The sequence below is a fragment of the Marmota marmota genome, unplaced genomic scaffold, assembly GCF_001458135.2.
Source record: "Marmota marmota marmota unplaced genomic scaffold, marMar, whole genome shotgun sequence".
Classification (NCBI taxonomy): Eukaryota; Metazoa; Chordata; class Mammalia; order Rodentia; family Sciuridae; genus Marmota; species Marmota marmota.
In genome coordinates, this window is record NW_025999900.1 from 20,569,881 (window position 1) to 20,595,607 (window position 25,727).

At 34.2% G+C, this 25,727-nt stretch overlaps 1 protein-coding gene across 1 annotated transcript in view; it reads left to right on the forward strand.

Moving 5' to 3' along the window:
* Positions 1-25,727, forward strand: part of Fbxo33 (F-box protein 33) — a 31,641-nt gene extending 5,914 nt beyond the window's left edge. The window contains 3 exon segments of the mRNA XM_015491282.2: positions 20,675-20,785; positions 21,287-21,972; positions 23,679-25,727. Coding sequence (XP_015346768.1) covers positions 20,675-20,785; positions 21,287-21,972; positions 23,679-23,950 — 1,069 coding nt within the window. The 3' untranslated portion in view covers positions 23,951-25,727.

Genomic DNA, 25,727 nt, shown 5'->3' on the forward strand with positions numbered 1-25,727 from the left:
TTTTTTTTTTTTTTTTTTTTTTTTTTTTTTTTTTGGCATTGCTAGGGATCAAACCGAGGGTTTCAGGCATACTAGAAAGTTGTTCTACCACTGAAGTACATCCCCATTCCCATAGGTGCATTCTTCTGATCACTGAGAAACTGATAAAAGGAAGATAAAATGTAAAGGAAAAAAAGAAAAGATTTTTAAAATATCTTTTTTTTTTTCCTGTTAAATGAAGCTATTGAGCAGCTTTTGGGTGAAGTCATTAAACCTTTCCATTTTAATGTAGTATTGTCCCTGAGACAGTCTTGGAAGAACTCCCGCCAACTTCACCAATTTATATAGAATCTAAGATGACAGTTACAGAAAACTTGGGTTTTTTTTCCTGAAATATTGAGAGCCTACTGTGTATCATACAGTTAAGAAAAGCTCCCTGTTCTCACTGAATCTACATCCTAGAGGAGGAAGACAGAAACAAGTAACTTAATAAAAGGTTATTTCAGAAAATCTGATGATAAAAGAGAACTATGTAATAGTGATTAGATGGCAACAGTAGATAGTGATCTAGGAAAACCTCTTTTGAGAAGGATATTTGAGTTGTAACATGAATGATAAGAGTTGCCCATTGAGAGATCTGAGCAAATTACATTCTTAGCACAAAGACCTTACACCAGACAAATTTTTGACCAGTATGAGTACTAGGAAAGTCTGACAGGACCATGGCAATGGGTATGAGAACAGTGTCATGATGAGCTCCAGTGTGAAGAAAGGAGGAGGAATGGGGTTATATGACATGTGGAATGAATTTGAAATATATTCTAAACATAGAAGGCATTTAAAAAAATTTAAGGACAAGAATAACAAATGTAATTTGCATTAAGATCATCACTTTGGTAGCATATAATGAACAGAGCAAGAGAAGAAGCAGGGAGACTAGTTGGAAAGCAATGGCAGTAATGTATATAAGAGATGATAGTAGTTTGGACTAATGTAGAGACAGAGGAGGTGGAAAGAAGTGGATGAATTTGGAATTGTAAAGCCAAGAGGACTTGCTGATTAGATGTAAGAGAAAAAGCAGCAAATATTTTTCATCATTTCTCTTTTTAAGACTCATTCCATTTTTTTTCTGGTTCTTGTGGATTTTTTTATTTGTATAATTAGCTATACATGACAGCAGAATGCATTTTGATTCATTATACACAATTGGAGCACAACTTTTCATTTCTCTCTACACAATGTAGAGTTGCACCATATGTGCAAGACTTGCTCAATTTTCTTGACCTCCTTATTGATAAAATTATGTTTTGATAGTATGTTAAAAATAATTTTCAATGTTAATTGTATTTAAATATACCTTTCACATGTAACTTTTTGGGATTTGGGGGTGGTGGTGATTCTTATATGGAACTTATAAATTCTGGGAAATAGGTTTAGTTAATGGATCCTAATAAAGCTAATAAGGAATATTGTTACAGGCCAGTGACTTATTTCTGGGCTCTAATGTTGCACTACTCAGTATTGTAGCCACTAGCCACATGTAGTTATTTAGATTTTATTAATTAAATAAAATTAAAGATTTGGTTCATCCCACAAGCCATATTTCAAGTGTTTAAGAGTCATAAGTAACTAGCAAAAGCAAGGCACTAAGCAGCCCAGTGAGGCCCTGTCTCTAAATAAAATACAAAATAGGGCTAGTGGTGTGGCTCAGTGATTGAGTGCCCCTGAGTACAATTCCCACTACCAAAAAGGAAATAAAAATAGGGTAGTGGTGTCGCTCAGTGGTGGAGTATCCCTGAGTACAATCCCCACTACCAAAAGGGAAATAAAAAAAGAGTGTTATGTCAGTGTAAAAACACTCACATTGAATGTGGGTTAAGAAAAATAGAATTGACCCAAGAGAATTTCATGTAATTATTATTTTTTTATTATTTGAGAAATAGAAAAAAAATATTCATAATCTTGTTTAGCATTGGGAAAGATTTTAATCTATTCATGAGTATCTTTTTTAAAAAAACAGGTTCATTTGTATTCCTTGTTTCCATAGCTAATTAGAATTATCTATATTAAATCCAGTTTAAGGTGGCTGCATTTTGCATTTTTCCACTATTCTTATTACATCATGGAAATAATTTTGGATTCTCTGGTATGAACAGAAATATACACTGCCACAGGTGAAGTCCCCAATCTTGAACAACAGAAGAAAAACAAAATCTTAATGCTTTGAGATCTCAGATGCTTTGTGTCTTAGTTATACTAAACAGTCCAACTGGAATCTGAGGGGAAAATTAAGGATTTTTATCCCTCTGCAATTAAATCTTGAGAAGTATTTCTTGAGTACATAGTTGGTTATAGTTTTCAAAGAATTTGCCTAAATTGGTTTTTCTGAGACTATCAAAAGTTGTAACAGGGAAATTCTTATGTTATAAAGAAAACAAACATGTTAGTCACTGTCATCAAAATGCCCAACAAGAACAACTTAGAGAAAGAAAAGTTTCTTTTGGCTTATAGTTTCAAAGGTTAGATCTGTGGTTAAATGACTCCATTGCTATGGGCCCAAGATGAGAAGAATATCATGGCAGTAAGGCATGGCAGAAGAGCAATGCAAAGTTAATGGCAACCAGCAAGCAAAGTAAATGGGAGGGGCAACAGGAAAGAAAAATCCTCAAAGGGGAAGCCCCTAGTGACACACCACCTCTAGCCATGCCCCTGCTGCCTACAGTTACTACCCATTCAGTCCATTCATACTAGGATGGACTAATTAGGTTATAGCTCTCCTAATCATTTTACCTCTGGACCTTCCTGCGTTAACTCTTTTAAGTTTTTGGAGGACACCTCATATATAAATCATAACAAAAAATATTTTTTCAGTGGAATTTTAATATACATGTTTAAGTTGTATGTTTTTCAATAACTGTAGTTGAAAAGACAAATACAGGTTAGGTATAGTAATGTAAGCCTTTAGTGCTAGGTATCTGACAGGCTGAGGTGGGAAGATTTCTTGAACCAAGGAGTTCAAGACTAGCCTGGGCAACACAGTGAGACACCCTCTGCCCCCAAAAAAGAAAAAAAATTATAGGGTATAAGCAAAGAATTTATAGTTTTCCGGCAAATGTGTTGTTTTAGAGAGATTCCTATTGTATAATATAAATGAAAACTGGTCTGCAAGTGACATCTGTGATGATGAGTTGTAGCTAGATTGACTTTTTAGTTTTTCTCATAAATTAAGGTAAATACACCAAATGCCAGGCCCTATTGTAGGAATTGGAGATACAGCTAATAATCAGAAAGTTCTTTATCATAGAGTTTAGTCTAGTGGGAAAAGATGACAAGTATATAGTATATCAGTTGGTAATATATGCTATGAAGCAAAATAACACAGTGAAGGGAGATGGGAGTGGTAGAGGTAGGAAGAAATGTTTCTGTACAAAAATGAATACATTATGGAAGATCTTAACTGCTGAAATAGTATTTGAAAAAAGGGAGGGACCAAGCCGTGTGTCTCTCTGAGAGAAGTGATATTAGCCAGGACAAGTAGTAATTGGAGAGACTCTGCAATGGGAGTATTACTGGCATATTTGAGAGACAGCAAAGAAAGCAGTAAGGTATATAAGAAGTTAGCCTCACAAGGGGGAAGTGAGCCAGGCACAGTAGCAGATACCTGTACTCTGAAGTATTTGGGAAGGTAGGCATGAGGATTGAAAGTTCAAAACTATCCTGGGCAACTTAGCAAGATCCTGTCTCAAAATAAAAAGGTCTGGAAATGTAGCTCAGTGGTAGACCATTTACCTCGCATGCAGGGCACTGGGTTGGAGCCCTAGTACCACAATAAAGCAGGAGAACTGAAAAATTATTTGAAAATCTGTAAGCTGCTTTAAGGACTTTGGCTTTTACCTTGAAATGAGGGACCATCAAAGCATTTTGAGCTGAGGAGTAGCATGAACTGATATTTCAAAATAATCATGGGTACTGTGTTGGGAACAGCTTGCAGCATAAGGGTGGGAGTAATTCAAGCAAGAGATGATAGTGTGGCTTGGACACAAGTAGGAGCAGCAGAAATGATGAGTAGTTTGATTCTGTATTTATTTTTATCTAGAAGTTTTCTGGAACTGGGATCTGAGCACAAATAATTAGGTATAATTGTATAAAGTCCTTTAAATTGCTGTTCCCTAAATATCTAAAAATACTTTTCTTTATGGTTATTCTTAATCATTTTTTTCTTTTTGTGTTAATCATTTGGATGTCAATAGACATGTCATTAGGGTTTAGACACAGTTTATTTTCTGAAAACATTTCATTTCTTTGGTGTTGAACTTGTTACTACCAAAGGACTTGTACAGCAGTGCCCTGTTCGTATAGGCCTTACATAAATTTGGGTCAGTCTACTGAATTTCCCCAGAAACTTCTTGAGTTTCCTTACTGTGATCACTGGGAATTTTCCTTTACTTCTTTTATCCTCACTCACTTTTCTGCTTACAAAAACTCATTACTCTTTGGCATTTGCCTGAGTCTACTCCTCATATGAGCTATGGATTCAGGATATCACCTGATGCTCATCAGGTGATGCTCTGAAGGAGTGTTCTTTCTTCATCTTGTGTCCAAACCACTGTTCTCATCATCTGTAACACAAGCCCCTGTTAAATCTGTTTTTTAACTCAAAACCTTCTTCATGTGCATTCTTCTACTATATCCCTTACGTATATAAGGAAAGGGGAAGAAATAGGGGACTGAGTCAAGCTACATTTTAACCTGGTTTATTATTCAGATGTTGCTAATAATATGGAAAAAGAATTCCACATTTAAAAACCTTAAAAAGAATAATTTTGGTTGAAGACAAAGAGGAAACATAGCCACCTAAGCCAACTTTGATCTTCAGTAACTTAGCCCCACCTTCTCAAGCCACACATCCTACATACCAAAGTTTTGTTAGAATCTACAGAACCACCACCAGGGTCACTTGGCTGATAAGGCCCATTTGTATTGCCAGCACTGCAGACATTGTTTGGATGTGTTCTTGACATCCCTTCAAACCCTAAGCTGGCTTTTCTAGTCAAACAGCAGTGTTCAACAATCCTTTCTTATTCCTTTATTATTACCTTTATTATTCCTCTTTTATAGATGGTGAAACTGAAGCACAGAATACTTGAGTAAACTTGCCAGGATTACATAATTAGAGAAATGACTACTTGTTTTTCTAATTTATCTTATGAAATTATTGAACACGCCAAAACCAGATACATGAATTCCAGTTATATCCATCACCCGGAGTAATTTGATTTTGCAACATTTGTTGTCTTTTTTCTTTGCTAAAATATTTTAAAGCAAATTCCAGATTTCCGTGTCATTTTACCTTGCGCACTAAAGTATGAAGAGCTCTGAAAATTACTGGCATTTTCATAAATACTACAATGCCATTAATATACTTAATTAACAAAGTTATCAATAATTCCTCCATATCACCTGATTTTTAAAGAAATGGTATTTTTGAAACCCTTATTTCCACTCAAAGAATCTAATAATAAGTTCATGGATGGTTGAAACTTAACCCTTCACATCATTAGTACACAATACATATTTTAGTAATTGAATAAACACGGAGTAGAGTGGTCTGTAGGCTGAGTTTTTAAGTTCTAAGTGCTTGATAATATGATTTAGCCCCACATCTGGAAGTGATGACTTTTAAAAATATGGTTAAAGAACACAATTAGATTAAAGAAATTCATTCTTTTTGGTGATAATAATGGCTTTTGTACGCTTTAGAAAGAGGGTGAAGCACTGTTCATGATTTTGGGTTATTTCACAACATATCTTAGGACTGGTGAATAGGTTGTATACTATCAGTGTTACCATAGGAACCAGAACAAATTAGTTTGAAGACTTAAGATGAAAAATATTTCTAACTTAACTATAAAATTTTCCTGGTATATTCTTATTACATGCTTTTTTTAATATTTATTTTTTAGTTGTTGGACACAATATGTGTATTTTACTTACTTATTTTTATGTGGTGCTGAGGATCGAACCCAGGGCCTTGTCATGCTAGGTGAGCACTCTACCGCTGAGCCACAACCCCAGCCCTTGTTACATAGTTTTTGAGCTAGTTGTATGTTACGGATATTCTGCAGGAATGAACACTTTCTTCTACTTGAGTTCCACTTGTTATTCAACAATAATGAATGACTACTCAGGTTTCAGATTTCCCTTTTAATTAAAAGGAGTATGTGGCTGGGCACAGTGGGACATGCCTATAATCCCCCTAACTCAGGAGGCTGAGGCAGGAGGATTGTAAGTTTGCTCAAAATGACAAATACAAAGGACTGGGGATGTAGCTCAGGGGCAGAGTGCCACTGTGTTCCATCCCTGGTACCACAAAAAAAATAAAAATGAAAGTTGTATGTGGCACAATTAGTCTTGTCTTGTTATGGAAGAGTCTCCTGTCATCAAAATGAGGCATTTATTTATTGCCACAAGTTAAGTGGGTTCTCTGCTGTGTTCTTGTCTAAGTACTCTTTTTAGTTCCTTTTCTACTGTCTAAAACAATTACAAGCAATGTGGATGCAGTTTCTACCACATGGTATATTATCTAATTTCAACATGTTATATTTGAAAGGTACCCCTGAATTGTCAATTATTTTTGTTTTTCTAACTTTTAAAGTTAATTATTTTATTTTGTATCATTGATACATTTTCATTTTGAATGGAAAAATAAGTACTGAAAAACTTTTTCCACAATTGCCCCTCATATACTATTCTAAGATAAATCACTTATAGTTTTTCCTGTCACTTCCAATAAGACCATTATATTTAAGCACACAGTTTTAAATTCAAATAGCATAAACAAAGTGGATGTCAAAATCAGGGTTCTCTACTTGTTTCTGCCTTAAGTAGTTTTGCAGACTTAGACAAGTCACTTCAATTTCCTAATCTATAAAGAGAGAAGATTGGATTCCACAAATCTTAAAAGTCTGTGTCATTATGTCTGTGAAGAAAGTCTGTGCATGTAACAATAACATTAGCATTTTATTGCTGCAGTTAGAATTTTTGTTAAAGTGCCCTGTAGTTTGTTTTCAACACTGCTAGTACATTTTAAAATATTGAATAGCTAGATCCAAAACTGAAAATCTTCCGAGAGACTCTTTATATTAACTCACTAAATTTTTCTATGATTCAGTTTCAACTTTTTTCAGTGATTTTAAAGTTAAATTTTTAAAAAGGTGAAAGTTATTTAAAGCTACTTTTTTTCCTTAATTCTCAAATAATGTTTATAAAAATAGAAAATGTGAAAAATTCAGAAAAAAATAAAGTAAGATTCACTAGAGATGATAATGTAATGCATCTTTCTGAAAAATTACAAGAATACTTTATTATATTGTACTTTTTAATTAATATTATGGTATGTGCATATTTTTCTCATAATCAAAAATTCTATCATGAGAGCAAGATGGTGGAATAGGAAGTCCAAGCCTTTGTTTCCCCACTTAAACATTAAGCTAACAATATTCAAGACAAAGATGTTTTAAGTGCAGAAACCAGTCAAGAAGTTAAAGCACCCCAAATACAAAGCTGAGAAAATTCACACCATTATGAGTAAGAGAAGTAAATTTCACTTTGCTTACATTAGCCCTTTCCCCAAACCAGCTCAGCTTAGGACCAAGAAAATCTCCTGTGACTTTGTCTTTGGCGGGGGGAAAAAAGAGTGTGGAGCTTGCAGCTGGCATCATGTCTTCTAACCTTTTGGTATGTTCCCCAAGGAGCCAATTTCTGATTTGTCTCATACTGAGCACTGAAAGACCCATAGAACAGAGAACCTTGAGATAACTAACACTTGTTTGTGGAGACTGAGAAAAAGCTAAGAATGGGGGCTTTTCCTCCAGAAAGAGGAAAGAAATGAGGTAAACCTTATACCCAGTCTTTCAGTGTTATCCCCAAGGAGCTGGTTTCCATCTTTCTTCACACCAAGAACTAAAGGACCAGCAGAGCGTAGTCACCTGGAACAGCTAAGAACAAAGGGAAAGGAATGAGCACCTCCTATATCTGATACTATTTTGTGAGATTTGGGTGAAAGTGCAGTTTCTTCAAATGCTGACACCAACACAACCATACAGGAGTCCCTCCTTATTCACAGCTTCACTTTCTAAAGTTTCAGTTCTCCATTCTTAACAACAGTTCAAAAATATTAAATGGAGAATTCCAGAAATAAAAGTTCTAAATTGCATACCATTTTAATAGCCATCTTATTTATCAGAATGATTCAAGGCATCACATTCAGGTAACCATTATTTTACTTAATAATGACCCTAAAGCACAGAGTAGTGATGCTGGCAGTTCAGATAAGCCAAAGGAAAGCCTTGGAAGTGTTTCCTTGAAGTGAAAATGTGAAAGTCCTTAAGGAAAGAAAATAATCGTACACTAAGTTTGGTGGAATCTACAAAGAGAACAGATATTCTCTCTGAAATGGTAAAGATGGAAAAACACATTTGTTTTAGTATTGCTGTGACACCTCAAACTGCAAAAATTGTGGCCACAGTGTATCATAAAAGCATAATTAAGGTGAAAAGGGCACTAAATTTGTCAGTGTAAAACATGAATATAAAACACATTTCAATTAATGGAAACATTTTGCTACAGAAAGCATTAAGTCTATATGAAGACTTCAGCAAGGGATGTCCTAAAACAGGTGACATCAAGCCATTGATTGCAAATATGATTCAGGAATAGGTTTGGACTAAAAAAATATCAAAATTACTGAACAAACTATGCCTGCCAATGAATAAGCTGTTGCCACATTTCTGGCAGAGTTAAAGGTATTGATTAAGGATAAAAAATGCCATCCAAAGCGACTCTTAAATTGCAATGAAACAAGGCCATTCTGGAACAAAATTGCCAATACAATCTACATTTGTAAAAGTGCAAAAGAGGCACCAGAGCATAAAACATGGAAAGACAGATTAACTCTGGTACTGTGTAATAAGACAAAGGCAGTAGTGTACAGAATGAAGAACCCATGAGGTCACAAAAGCAAAATAAAAATTACACTTTGAAAGAGACCATATTTTATATGTCTCTTGTATTTTATATGTCTCTGTATGTTATTATATTTGTTCTATTGGTTGTTAATTTCCTACTGTGCCTAATTTATAAATTAAACTATATAAATATATACATATAGGAAAAAATTTGTATATGTAGAGTTTGATACTGTTGTCTCAGTCCACCATTGGGGGTGTTGGAACATATTTCCCTGCAGATGAGGTAGACCTCCTATACAAGGAACATGAGAAATGAAGAAAGCAAGACATAATCAAATATAAATATATAGTAACCAATCCAAAGGAAATGGAGATTTATGCTGGATATAGTGGCACATGCCTGTAATCCCAGCAACTCAGGAGACTAAGGCCACACATCACAAGTTCAAGGCCAGCACCTTAGTGAGACCTGTTTCAACTTTTTTTTTTAAAGGCTAGGGATGTAGATCAGGATGCCCCTGTTTTTCTCCCCCTGTACTGCGAAAAGAGAAGAAAGAAAAGTAAGAGTTGGAGATTTATGATTTAGCTTCAAAGAATTCAAATTAATTATCTTGGAGAAGCTCAGTGAAATAAAACACTGAAAGACAACTAAAAATTTAAAAAGTAAATAAATGAACAAATGAGTATTTACAAAGAGCAGGAATTAATTTTTAAAGCAGAAGAAACATACTGCAAAAGAAAACAATACAATAAAAGAGGAACAAAAGAAAAAAAATGAATGAAGAAAACTCACAGAAACTAATAAGACTCCATCAAGTGAACAGATATAAGCAATGAAGTCCCAAAAGGAGAGAGAGAGAGAGAGAAAGAGAAAGGAGTATAAAGGCTGTTTCAAGATGGCACCAGGCACAGTGGTGCACACCTATACTCCCAGCAGTGGGAGGCCAAGACAGGAGGATCACAAATTCAAGGCCAGCCTCAGCCACTTAAGGAGACCCTAAGCAACTTAGTGAAAGACCCTGTCTCAACATAAAAAATAAAAAGAGTGGGGATATAGCTCAGTGGTTAAGCACCCTGGGTTTATTCCTAGTACCAAAAAAAGAAAAAGAAAGAACCACTAAACATTTCCTAAACCTGAGGAGGGAAATGTAGATCATTTCATCCAGATTGATGAAGCTTCCTATTTGGTATTAATAGAAAGAACCCAAAGTGGCATACACTAACAGCATTATGGTCAAATTGTCCAAAGACAGAATGTTTTGAAAACAGCAAAAGTGACTTATCACATGTAAAAGAACATCCATAAGACTCTGAGCAGTTTTCTCAGAAGAAACCTTGCAGACCAAGAAAGTGAAATGATATGCCCACAGTACTTGAGGCGAGGGGGAGAACCTGCCTACCAAGAATAATACTCAGCAGTGCAGAACATCAGAAGTGAAGAAGAGATAAAGACTTTCCCAGATAAACAAAAGCTGAAGGGGTTTATCACCGCTAGACCAACTTTATAAGAAATTTTAAACAGAGTACTTCACATTGAAACAAAAGACACTAAGTAGCAACACAATCCACATGAAAGTATAAAATTCAGTAATAATGGAAAATGTATAGATATAGAATACTATTGTAATGCTTGTGAGTAAATCACTGTTGAAAGAAAAATATCAAGAATAACTGTAGATAGGGGCTGGGGCTGTAATTCAGTGGCAAAGTGCTTGCTTTGCACATGTGAGGCACTGGGTTCGATCCTCAGCACCACATAAAAGTAAACAAATAAAATAAAGGCATGAAGGCATGCTGTCCATACACAACTGCCAAAAATATTTAAAAAGAATAACTGTAGATAAAATAATGAATTTACAATATAAAAATATGTAAACTGGAGCATCAGTAACAATGTGTGGGGATGTGTAGAAGACTTGTACACGAGCAAAGTTATCTAAAAGTGCACTCTTGGAGATAAGAGTGCACTTTTAGATAACTTTATCAAAATAAGATGATTTTTGTAGGCCCCTGATAACATAAAGAAAAAAAGATATAGTAGATACACAAAACATAAAGCATACCATTATAAAAATAAATCAGACAGTAGGAAAAGAATGAAAGAATGGCAAAACAGGAAAGAAAATGGCAGTAGGAAGTTTTGCTCTTCAATAATTACATTAAATGCAAATGAATTAATTCCCCCATCAAAATACAAAGTGGGGCTGAATAGATTTTTTAAGATATCCATGTGCTCTCTACTAGAGACATAAGGATACACATAGCCTGAAAGTGAAGGAATGGGAATTACAAATGGTAATCAAAAGAGAGAGGGGTGGCTATGCTAATGTCAGACAAAATAGACTTTTAAGTCACAAACTGAAATAAGACACAAAGATGGTGTTATAATTTAGATGTGAGGTGTCCCCCAGAAGCTGATATATGAGACAATGCAAGAAAGAGGTGAAATGATTGTGTTACAAGAGCCTTAACCTACTAATTAATGAATTAATCCACTGGTATGGATTAATTAGGTGGTAACTGTACGATGTGGTGAGGAGGTAGGCTCATCAGGGCATGACTTTTGGGTATGTATATTATCTATGGTGAAGCTGGAGGAGGTGAGTTAACAGGATGTGCCTTTGGGTTATGTATTTTGTTCCTGGTGAGGGGAGTCTCTGCTTCCTAGTGCCATGTTCCAAGCTACTTGCCTCCACTATGCACTTCTGTCATGATGTTCTGCCTCATCTTGGGCCCTGAGGAATGGAGCTGGCTGTCTGTGGAATGAGACCTCTGAAACCATGAGCCCCCAAATAATTTTGCCTCCTCTAAAATTGTTCTTGTAGGGTCTTTGGATCACAGCAGTGAGAAAGCTGATTAAAACAGATTGTTATTTTAGAATGATTTAAAAAAGTCAATTCATTAGGAAGATATAACAGTTACATATGCATCCAACATCAGAGCACCTAAATATTAATCAAATATTTATAGAACTAAAGAGAGAGATACACAGCAATACAATAGTAGTGGGATATTTCAATACCCTACTCTCATCAATGGATAAAATCATCTAGACCAAAAGTCGGTAAGGAAATAATAGAATTTAAACACATTATTCACCAAATGGACCTAAAAATAAACGTGTGTGGGTGTGTGTAACATTCCATCCAGCAGGAGCAAATTCACATACCACATACTTGTCAAATACAACCAGAAAGTTCTCCAGGATAGGTCACATATATAGGCTACAAAGCTAGCAGTAACAAATTCAAGAATATTGAAATCACATCACATATTTTTTTTTTTCACCACAATGACATGAAACTAGAAATCAGCAATAGGAGAAAAACTGAAAAATTCACAAGTACATAATTCTAAACAAATAGTCAAGTAAATCAAGTCAAATCTTTTTCTTTTCTTTAACAGAAGGAAAGAGATAAGAGCAGAAAAGAAAAGGAAAAAAACTAGAAAATATCACAAGACTGAGTCACTTTTTGAAAAGATAATTCTAGAAATAAGAAAACTCAAAAATAGATACAAAGGAGGAGACTGATACCACAGAAACACAAGGGATCAGAAGAGGCTACAATGAACATTCATATGCCAGCAAACTGGCTAACTTTAATAGAAATAAATTCTTAGAAACATAGAGCCTACCAAATCTGAATCATGAAGAAATAGAAAATATGGACAGATCAACTTGAGTAAAGAGAGTGAATCAGTAATGATTAACTTCCCAACAAAGAAAAACCCAGAACCAATGGACTTCATTACTAAATTCATTACTAAATTCTACCAGATACTTAAAGAACTAATATTGATACTTCTCAGACCCTTCCAAAACAACTGAAGAGGAAGGAGCACTTTCAAATTCATTTTATGAGGCCAACATTACCCTGATGTCAAAGCCAAAGATACTCACTACAAGAACATTATAGTTCGGTGTCCCTGAGGAACACAGATGTAAAAATCCTCAACAAAATTATAACAAAACAAATTAAACAGCACATTAAAAGGATCATTCATCATTATCAAGTAGAATTTATTCCTGAGTCTATAAAGATGGTTCATTGTATAAAAATTGGTAAATGTAATACACCACATTAACAGAATGAAAAGTAAAAATCATGTACTTATCTCAGTAGATGTAGAAGACAGTCAACAAAATTCAACATCCTTTAATGATAAAAATGCACAAAAAAATAGATATTGCAGAAATACAAGACCATTAAGAATAGCAGGGTGTAGTAGTGCATACCTGTAATCCCAACCACTTGGGAGAAAGAGCCCAAGTGTTAGACAAGATTAAGCAACATAGACCCTGACTCAAATTTTAAAAAAAAATAATTAAAAAAAGAAAAAAAAAAAGGCCTTATATGAGAACTTTGCAGCTAACATTGTGCTCAGTTTTGAAAAACTGGGAGCTCTTCCTTGAAGTTCAGGAATAAGACATGTACGCCCACTCTTACTGTTTCTTAATGTAGTTAGCCCTAGCCAGAATAATTAGGAAAGAAAAGACATTCAAATCCAAGAGGAAGAAATAAAATTGTCTGTCTGCAGATGACATGTTGTTATATATAGAAAACTCTCAATACGCTACACCCAAAAAAAAAAAAATTGCAAGTTAAGAAATTAAGCAAAGTTGATGAATACAAAATCAACACAAAAATCAGTTGCATTTCTAGACACTAACAATAAGCAATCTGAAAAAAGAAAATAGTCCCATTTGTGATATCAAAAAGAAAGAATAGGAATGACTTTAACCAAAGAGGTGAGAGGTTACTATTGTATACTAATAGAAAGTAAAGCATAAATAAATAAATGGAAAGACATCCCATGTTTATGGCTGGAAGAATTAATATTGTTAAAAGTGTGTATCACCTTAAATGGTCTACAGGTTTATTGCAAATCTCAATGGCATTTTTATAATAATAGAAGAGTAATCGCAAAATTCATATGTGAAAGAAAAACAACTGGAGGCATCACACTTCCTGATTTCAAAATATATTACAACAATAAAAGATTAAAACATGGTACTGGCATAAAGACAAATATAGGCCAATTTAAAAATAAGCAGAGGACATGAATAGACATTCCTTCAAAGGAGCTAGTCAAATGGTCACCAGGTATATAAAAGGTGCTTGACATCACACACAGGGAAATGCAGATCAAAACCACAGAAACCCATTACTTTATTCCTGTTAATATGGCTGTTATCAAATAAAGAAATATTAAATATTCATGAGGATATGAAGACATTAGAGCCCATGTACACTGTTTAAGGGAATGTAGAATGGTGCATTACAATAGCTTCTCAAAAAAATAAAAATAGAACTATCATATTATCCAGCAATCCTACTTCTTACGTAAGAACTAGACTTGGGTTTGGGGTATTGCTCATATGTCTAGCAAACACAAGGTTCTGGTTCTGTTCTCAGCACAAAAGAAATTGAAATGAGGATTGCAAATGTGTATCTGCACCCTCAAGTTTATTGCAATGATAGGCAATAGCCAAGATAAGAAGCAACCCAAATATCCATCAAAAGATGAATAAATAGTGTACACATACAATGAAATATTATTCAGCCTTAAAAAGTGAAGGAAACCCTACCACTTGTGACAACATGGATGAACCTAGAGGAAGTTATGCTAACTAAAATAAAACCAGTCATAGACAAATACTGCATGATTCCACTTACATGAAGTAAACCGCACAGGCACAAAAAATAGAATGGTGGTTATCAGGGGCTGGGAGGAGGGGAAACTGGGTTGCTCAATGGGTCTAAAGTGGATTATGCATGAAAATGTTCTAGATATCTGCTGTACCATATGGTACCTATCATTAAAAATATGATATTTTGAACTTTTATTTATGGGGTACATTTGTTTTAACTATTCTTACCACAGAAAACATAAAGAACACAGGACGTTTTTAGAGCTAATGTGTATAATTATTATCGTGATGTGGTGGTATTATAGGTACATGCATGTGTTCAAACTCATTGAGATGTATATTTAAGTGTGTCCAATATTTTGGGCATTTATATCTCAATAAAGCTTTTTTAAAAGGCAGAGAACTCTTACAAGAAAGATTCAAATAGTAAGTGTCTGTCAAAGAACAGGGAGCTGGTGATCCAGCAAGTGAATATAAAATCCAAACTTGTCTGTTCAAAGATATATATATTAATCTATCAGAGACATATCATTAAATGTCTAAATCAAGCCAGTAGCTTCTCTCATACTTTATCCTATGTTGATCATGAAACTTTGAGACAATTTGTCTTGCCTTATACTTTTTTAAAAGGAATGGGCTAATCTGATCTTCAGTGCAAATCTTTGTTGCCCAGAATGATTTTTTCCCCCTCATATTAGCCTCCTGTGAGTTAGAAGACTAAGTCTTCATGATTCTAAATATTTCTGTGGTGTTTCTAAACATATATTTGCTATAAAACTTAGCAGAAAAGGGGTTGGGGTTGTAGTAGAAGGCTTGCCTAGCATGTGTGAGGCCCTGGGTTCGATCCTCAGCACCACATAAAGTTACATAAATTTTAAAAAGGTATTGTGTTCAGCTACAACTAAAAAATAAATACTAAAAAAAGTTTTAAAAAAAACTTAGCAGAATGAATGCAACTTTTTTTTTTTTTTTTAAAGAGAGAGAGAGAGAATTTTTTAATATTTATTTTTTAGGGCTGGGGATGTGGCTCAAGCGGTAGCACGCTCGCCTGGCATGCGTGCGGCCCGGGTTCGATCCTCAGCACCACATACAAACAAAGATGTTGTGTCCGCCGAGAACTAAAAAATAAATATTAAAAATTCTCTCTCTCTCTCCCTCCCTCTCTCACTCTATCTTTTAAAAAAAAATATATATATTTATTTTTTAGTTCTCGGCGGACACAACATCTTTGTTTGTATGTGGTGCTGAGGATCGAACCCGGGCCACACGCATGCCAAGCGAGCACGCTACCGCTTGAGCCACATCCCCAGCCCCATGAATGCAACTTTTTAATAGATTCGTAATTAATTTCCTAAATATCCTCTGGAAGATAATCATCATTTATATACAAGAATGAATATATTGTCAAGATTTGCAGTTTATATAATAAAGTTTTGACAACTTTTTTTAATATTTATTTTTTAGTTATAGTTGGACACAATACCTTTATTTATTTATTTTTATGTGGTGCTGAGGATCGAACCCAGGCCGTCATATGTGCTAGGCAAGCGCTCTACTGCTGAGCCACAACCCCAGCCCCAAGTTTTGAAACTTTTTTTAAAAAATTGTATCATGAATATACAGTATCTTACCAGAATGTTTTTATGCCCTTATTTTACATTTGCAGTTATATTTTTAAGCCCCCTACAAACCATCAGATAGTAACTAATTTTTGTAAATATTCTGCCCATCAAGTCCAATACACAGAATTGGCATAAACAATTTTCAATTTTCCCCCAATTTTAAAACTAATGCATTTACTATTTTGTATGTATGGTACAAATAAGACAGAAGATCTCATTGGGAAGCACATGATTGCCCCATGCCAACCCAAAAAAATCCCCTGTTCAAAACCACTTATGAAAGAAAAATGTTATAAGAATGGGTTTTGCATGTAAATAGTGTAAAGGAAAAATATTTTTAAGGATATGCGTGAGTTTAACATGAATTGGTGCTGAATTTTGTCAAAGGCTTTTTCTGCATCTATTGATCATATGATTTTTGTACTTAATTCTGTTTTGTGATGAAGTACATTTATTGTGTTATATATATTGAATCAATCTTGCATCCCTGGGATGAATCCAGTTTGGTCATGGTGTACAATCTTCTTAATGTATTTTTGAATGCAGTTATTGAAAGATTTTTGCATCTGTTTTCAACAGGGAAATTGTTCTGTTTTCTTTCTTTGATGTGTCTTTATCTGGTTTTGGTATAAAGGTGATACGAGCTTCACAGAATGAGTTTGGGAATATTCTCTATTTCATGGAATAATTTAGGGAGAATTGGTATTAGTTCTTTATATAGAACTCAGCTGAAAAACCATCTGGGCTTTGTGTTTTTTGGAAGGCTTTTTATTACTACATCAATATATTGGTCTGTTTAGGTTTCTGTATTCTCTTGGTTCATTTTGGATAGATCATATGTGCCTAGAGATTTGTCAGTATCTTTTAGATTTTATAATTTATTGGAATATAAATTTTCAAAATAGTCTCTAATGATCCTCTGGAATTCAGAAATGTCTGTATTGTATTTCATTCCTAGTTTCATTGATATGGGTCTGCTTTCTTAATTTTTTGGTTGGTTTGACCAAGAGTTTATCAATTTTACTTAAAAAAAAAAAACAAGTCCTTGTTGTCTTGATCCTTTGTAGTGTTTTTTTTTTAATTCTCTATTTCATTATTTCAGCTCGATCTTAATTATATCATGTATTCTGATGGGTTTAGAATTAGTTTGTTCCCACTTTTCTAACATTAGATTGTTGATTTGAGATCTTTCTGTTTTGTTCCAGGACCTAGTGGTATATTCCATTGTTGGGAGAACTATTCTGTAGATATGTTAGGTCCGTTTGATTTATAGTGTCATTTAGGTCAGAAATGTTTTTATTGGTTTTATATCTAGATGACCTGTCCTTTGTAAAGAGAAGAATGTTCAAATCACCAAGTATTTCTGAATTGGTGTCTTATCTGATACTTAAAATCAAGAGGTATTTGTTGCTGGATGCAGTGGGTTCGCACTGTAATTCCAGTGGTTCAGGAGGCTAAGGCAGAAGGATCGAGAGTTCAAAGCCAGTCTCAGCAAAAGTGAGGTGCTGAGCAATTCAGTGAGACTCTGTCTCAAAATTAAAAATACAAATTAGGGTTGGGAATGTGGTTCAGTATTCAAGTGCCCCTGGGTTCAATCCCTGGTACCCTCCCCTTCACCAAAAAAAAAAAAAAGGAGAGAGGTGTTTGTTTTATTCAATTAGGTGCACTAACATTTGGGTCATAAATATTTACTATTGTTATATCTTCTTGTTGGATTCTTCCCTTCAACAGTATGTAGCATTCTTCCTTGTCTTCTCTAGTTAATCTTTGCTTAAAATCTGCTTTGTTAGATATGAGAGTGGCTATTCCTTTTGATTTCCACACACTTTGAATATAATATCTCTTTCCATCCTTTTACTTTCAATCTGTGGAGATCTTCACCTACAAGATAGTCTCTTGAAAAAACAATATATGGTTGGGCCTTGTTTTTTAATCCATTCTGTCAGTCTTTGTCTTTTATTTCTGATCTCTACATAATTAGTCTGTAGGTGATGCTTTCAAGTGAATTTTTATTTAATTTATTGCATCTTACATTTCCAAGAGTTCTGACTGGTTTCTTTTTGGAATCTCTCCCTCTTTATTGAAATGGTCATAAGCTTCATGTAACTGATTTCTTAATTTATTCCTTAATTTGTTTCTTAGGTCTTCTTTTAGCTCACTAATTATTTTAACATTCTGAGATTTTAAAAAAAATTATTGTAGATGGAAAAATACTTTTATTTTATTTATTTATTTTTATGTAGTGTTGCTGGGGATCTCTGAGGATTTGTCACTGATGTACAGAAATGCCTTTGATTTATGGGTGTTGATTTTATATCCTGCTACTTTATTGAATTCATTTATTAGTTCTAGAAGATTTCTGGTGGAATTTTTGGGGCCTTCTAGGTATAGAATCATATCATCGGCAAATAGTGATAACTTGAGTAGTTCTTTTCCATCTGTATCGCTTTAATTTCTTTCATCTGTGTAATTGCTTGGGCTAGAGTTTACTGTGTTAAATAGAAGTGGTGAAAGAGGGCATCCCTGTCTTGTTCCAGTTTTTAGAGAGAATGCTTTCAACTTTTTTCCATTTAGAATTGATGTTGGCCTGGGGCTTAGCACAGGTAACTTTTACAATGTTGAGATATGTTCCTGTTATCCCTAGTTTTTCTAGTATTTTGAACATGAAGGGGTACTAACATACTCTCTTAAATAGTCCCTCTACTTTGGCTCTTCCCTTCTTAAGGCTATAATAATATTTTCCAGGCACAAATTTAATTGTTATTCTCTCCTTGAAACCATTTTGGAGCAGCTTTTTGTAGTGAAGACAGAAACAATGTTTTTTTTTTTTTTTCTTTGACTTAGAATCCTATCTGTATCTACGACCTTTTTTCATTTTACTTCTACTCAATCTTAATATTCATTTTATTTCAGGAGTCCTTCTCTCAGTGAACACAGTGTCAAATATTCTCTTGATGTACAGCAAGCACCCTGTTCTTGTCCTTCACAGCATTGGATCACTATTGTACCCCTAATATATAGCACAGCACCTGGCACTTAGTAGCCCTCAAGGTATATTTGGTTTAATGAGGAAATGAATTAGTAATTATTCCTTGAGCTAAGTTTTAGGATCATCAAGCTTTTCAGTGAAATCAATGTTATTAATTTGGGAAAATGAGACATACTATGAAGAAATGGTATTTTATTTATATTTAAATTTTATCACTTTGTGTCTTAAACATTTCTTATTAAAGTTATCTGTATATTTTGTTATATATGGGATTTCTAGTTAGTTATGATTGCCATTTAGGAGTTTTTAATATTAATTTTATCCTAATTAGAATTTTGCTATCAGAAAAGTAGTCTTATATCTGAAATTATTTAAAGCTAAAATATTTTTTCATAGTTTTTTTTTTTTTACCTCCATTAATCAAAAGCTATGCATGTGACCATAAGACTGGAGAAGGTTCTCTTTGTATTTAATCAAAGAAAATTTCTGAGTTCTTCAGGGAAGAGCCCCACCCTTGACCATTTAACATGTTGACTAAGTTACCTAGTTTGAGAATGTTTATGTTATGATTAGCATTACAGTTGTTCATATATCATTTTGTTGCTCATCCCTACTCTGTAAAATAGTTATTACATATTAATTAAAATATTGGGCCAAAGATTGAATGTTTTCTCTTATATATGAAGTTAGAAAGGAAAAGGAAATTTTAAAAAGAGATTTCAGGAAAATAGGAGGAGAACAGTAGAGTAGAGGAAAGGGGGGATGGGCAGGCAGGGAAGGGAAGAGGGGAAAGCAAGATACTGGGGTATTAAACTGACCAAATTATGTTGTGCATGTATGAATCTATCATAACAAATCCTACATGTATGTATATTATAATGTACTAATTTTAAAACAAAAATGAATAGGAGAGAGAACAGCTGAATAGAGGGAAAGGATCAGGGTAGGAGATGGGAAGAGAAAGGGGAGGTACTGGAGATTGAAATGGAGCACATTATATTATGTGCATGTGTGACTGTGTCACATTGAACCCCAATGTTATGTATAATTATAACACACTAATAAAAAATATTTTTAAAAATTGAGCTCCTGAACCAACCTTTACACCCAAGTCTTCATTCAAAGCTTATGCTGCTTTTCCCACATCATTTTGCCTTATGTTTTGTGTATATAGAAAGTATTTAGTTGGATTCAAAGTGAATTATAGGAGCTGGGGTTATGGCTCAGCGGTAGAGCACTTGCTTCGCACATTCAAGTCCCTGGGTTTGATCCTCAGCACCACATATAAATAAAATAAAGTTATTGTGTCCAACTACAACTACAAAAAATAAATATTTTTTAAAAAGTGAATTATAGGGTGTAAACTTTTCTAGGATATCCCTTTTGCACATATTTATTTTTAATATTTATAATTCTGTGTATTAATTACTTAGAAAATCACTTTATATACTTTTTCTTGTAGGAACCTCCAGAAGTTTAGTCTTTTTGGAGACATAAGTGTTCTGCAGCAGCAAGGAAGTTTGTCAAATACATACCTCAGCAAGGCAGACCCTGATGGCAAAAAAATTAAACAGTAAGTTACATATTGGACAGGGGTCTATACTAATATATTACTTTTATTCTAGTTTTTACTATAAAATTATAAAAAATAATCAGAATAGTAATGACTTTTTGTCTTCTGCAAAAACACAAATGTCTTAATGAAATACAGTGATCATATATGTGTCATTCTATGCCATAAATCTTTAAGATATCAAATAGCTTGCTGGGTAATTATTGTGATTTAAAACTGTTTATTCTCTTCTTGTCTTATTGTATGTCTACCATTCTGTTGTGCAATGCTGTTTTCCTTAGATGAGGAACATAGGTTTACATGTTTAATACATTTGTATGTTTGATATAGTTTATTCATTAGATGTTAATGTGAATTTTAGTGGTATTTATTGTGAGTTGAGTAGACATTAACTGATGAGGGAAAATATACTTCAACATTGCATGACATTTATTGCCTATTTTTAAAAATCATTATTAAAATATTGTAGTTAGATCATTTGGGCATGTGTTTTCCTTATAGAATTCAGCAGCTGTTTGAAGAAATACTGAGTAATAGTAGGCAACTGAAATGGCTGTCCTGCGGGTTTATGCTGGAAATAGTAACTCCATCATCACTGTCATCTCTCTCTAACTCTATTGCCAACACCATGGAGCACCTGAGTTTACTGGACAACAATATTCCTGGTAACAGCACTCTTATCACTGCAGTTGAACTAGAACGATTTGTGAATCTGCGCTCACTTGCCCTGGATTTCTGTGACTTTACAGCTGAGATGGCAAGAGTCTTAACTGATAGCAACCATGTGCCTTTGCAGCGACTATCTCTCCTGGTCCACAATGTTTCTGTGATGCACAAGTCTCTGGACAACATGCCGAATGATGACCATTGGAAAGCCCTGTCACGAAAGAGCACCAGTCTTCGGGTTTATATAATGGCTTTTGATATCAAAAGTGAAGATATGTTAAAGATTCTGAAACCCAGTATACCACTAGAGAGGATTCATTTTGACAGCTATATCACTTGTGTTTCAGGGGCCATTGTTGATCTTATATCCAGGCAGTATGACAAGTTCCTCACTCATTTTATATTGATGAATGATGTAATAGACACGTCTGGTTTTCCAGATCTTAGTGACAACCGAAATGAAGATCCATTGGTTTTATTAGCATGGAGGTGTACAAAGCTCTCTCTCCTGGCCATTCATGGTATGTGATTTTTTTCCCTATTAGTTTGATATTGGCATTACACTTAAAATGTTTTTTTACACTTAAAATATTTATGCCAGTAAAAAGGTGGCAATGGCCTTTAAAACGTCAGGAAATCTTGCAACAAATTGATATGCAGTCTTTTTTTAAATATATTTTTATTTGTAGATGGACACAATATCTTTATTTTATTTATTTATTTTAATGTGGTGCTGAGGATTGAACCCATTGTTTCATTCGTGCAAGGCAAGTGTTCTACCACTGAGCCACAATCCCAGTACCTGATATGCAGTCTTTATAAAGCTTTTTAAAGTTCATAAACTATATCACTTACAAACTGAAAGACATACCTCTATCCCAAACATTCTGCTTCAGCTTCCATGTTAATTTTTTTCTTCTACCACATAGTATTTCACATGACATCTGAAATTAAATTTAGCTAAGAAAACATACACATCCCCCTGCAATAGATATATTTCCACTAATCACAAGATGCCTTAAAAGCATAATACACAGTATGATTTCTTTTATGTTCACTGCCTCATCTCTTAGATTCTAAGTATCAGTGTACTAGTTTGTATGTTTTTTCAAATGATGATCCTATTGGTTAGTTACATTTTTATTTCTTAGTGGGGCCATTCATCTAAATATGAACTATTCTCAAATTGCTGTTCTAACAATAAAAGAAAATTTTTACTTTCTTTTCTGATATAATACAATTGCAAAATAATCTATAAGAATGTCTTTTAAATTTTTTACTAGCTCTGTTTCATTAGTTTGTTTTTTGGGTTGTTTTGTTTTGTTTTGTTTTGTTTTGTTTTGTTTTGTTTGTGGTGCTGGATATTGAACCCAGGACCTTCCTTGTGCATGCAAAGCAAGCATTCTACCAACTGAGCTATATTCCCAGCCTGTTTCATTAGTTTTTAAACTATTTTTAACCTATACTTAATATGTGGCAATGGTTATATCTTGTTTTTCAAGTTTTGTTTTATAATTTGGCCAGTTATTAGAGGTAGCAAGAATAAATCAGTATTGAAAGTGGAAGGTAAAATGGAAATACAGAATGTGTAATTATTTAAAAATTAATTTAAGGCAATCTTTGTTAAGACATAAGATTTTAGAGGAAAAACTCTCTATACCACCCATTCTCTTTCATCCCTCTTCAGAGAAGCCATTATTCTGAAGTTGATATGTATCATACCATGACTGTTTTATGCTTTTCATATTTGCTACTGATGATTAACAGTTTATCTTCAAACTTGAAAGTGTCACTTCATTTCTTTGGATTGTGAAGTACCACACAAGATGATTTTTCACAAATTAAAAATACTAGTTTGTATGTATTGTTAATGGATACATGTATATGAAATAAAATTTTGTACTTGTGATATATCACTATCCAAACCTCCAAAATTTATTTATATATACTTTAAACTTTAAACGTCATCTCTTTTACAGAAAGAAATGTCAGAATAGGATTACATTACATAACAGTTCATCATACACAATAGTGTTCCTGAAGACAGTATCAAAATTCTGACCCCTTTCCCCCACTCCCCTTTTTCAGTTTCAGTATATTTTTAATGGAAAAAGACCAATTTGGGGAGATACAAATTTGAAGCTTCTCACGAAGCATCAAATGAGAAAAAGACTAACATCCAAAAAATTAAAGAAAATGACAGACTTGTCTTTTGCTTATTTTTAAGGTTACACAGTGTGGGCACACAACCTCATTGCCATTGCTCGTCTTCGTGGCTCTGATCTAAAAGTGCTTGAAGTCACTGAAGAAAGCATTGATTTCGACCAAGGTGAACTAGCCGACCAGGATGTGGATCCAGTACATAACCTTATCGAGCAGGTATCCCTGGGCCTGGGTCAACCTTGGCATGCTGTCATGGACATTGAATCACTCAGCGTCTTCACTGAACCAAATCGCCATTTTTACAGAGAGATGCAACGCTTCAGCGAAGACATTTAGCTTTTTTTAAATGTACAATTCCTGTGGTTACATATGCAAGTAGGGTCCTATTATGTTTTTTTTTCAGTAGTGTGAATTAATCCCTTTGTGCTGTGTTTAATCAGTATTAGCTTTATAGAATTATATATGTATATTCTACTTCTTGATCAAAGAACGTAGTCGGGTATTGGTTTAGAAGTTCAAAGTGACAATGTATAGGGCTTTCACGGTTAATGGAATTGTTACCAAACTTTAAGGACATACAATCAAAGATTGTCTGAGGTTGCTGGCTAACTTTGTTTTTCACTGAGTTACTCTGCCTTTTGGACATTTTTATTCTTTGTGTGTCAGAGTTCAGAACTCAGGAGCCAAAATATTTTTATACTATATATATATATATATATATCCACAGCCTGATGGATTTGTATGCAATGCACTGCATCTAGGTATTCCAATAGCATTTCATTAATTCTGATTTGAAATGGAATAAGGGAAGATAATATAATCCCAAATGAGTTATCTTTAACAGAAAGCCAAGAGTTTAACTTCCATTACCTACATTAGAATTGATAACACCAATTACCATTCTGAATTTCATATAGTACTAGGTTAGAACATTGCTTAATCTTTTTTTAAAAAATGCATTTACATAAACATGAATACTTAAATGGCCAGATTTTTTCAGACTGTATCTGATATAATTTTACTCAACAATTACATTATACATTCAAGTTAGCTTTTTAGCCCAGATTTCAAATAGTAGAGGAAGAAAGAAACTGTATTCCAGTGTAAAACCTCCTAAATAAGATCAAAATAGAATTGTAAACAAACATGTTTGCAAACAGACATTAGTCGTGAAATCCCTAGCAACAAGTCACTGGATTTTTCTCTGTCAGCACGCGTGTCAGCTGCCAAAGAATAGACTTAAATGAAGAAGTGCCCACATGCTGGCAGGGGCCGGCCCACTGTGGTCAGCCAGATACTGCTAGATTGTAATATTTAAGGTCGAATTTCGACCTGTGGTACACAGCTGTGCTGTGGCTCAGTCAGCAACCTCAGAACTCTGAAAAAAAAACAAAAAAAAAAAAAAAGAAAAAAAACCATGCACCTGTTTCACTGTGAATAGTGAATGTAAAGAAAAGAAAGGAAAAACTGAAAGCTTGTTCTATCACAGGTATGAGCTGCTATGATACATGAAGAACATTCCATGAAGTATGTTTTAAAACCTTGTTATATCTGAGAGGCTTTAAAAGCCAATTTAACTGTTCAGGGCAACCGCGGTACAGACGTGGTCTCTGTGAGACTTCCACCTGACCCCAGTTTTAAGTGGTACGAATGTTGTGCATTTAATGTTAAAGGACAGTCTGCAATAATAAAGTAAGTAGCCAACGTGGGTGCCCAGCAGTGCTGAGACCTGGCTGCTCTATTGTAAGCTTTGGAAACACAATTTATGCAACAGATGTCCAGATATGATTCTATTTATGGAAAAAGTTTATATGTTTTACAAATGGTTTTACCATCTTATATTAAATGACCTTTTGACAGGTGTGCACTGTTTTGTCTCCAGTGAGCACATACCATGCGGATTTTATATGTACATCAGTAGTGTGAATCCACTGGCACAGTATGTGTAAATGCCAGATGTGGTGAGATTTTATCTTGTATATGTGATCAGATAAAATAACTCCTGACAGAAACTGTAAGGAAACCAGCTGAATGTTTGACCTGATGACTGATGTTGTATGGTTTATGTTAAATGTATATTCTTTTAATCAATGAATAAAGCATTAAAAAGTGA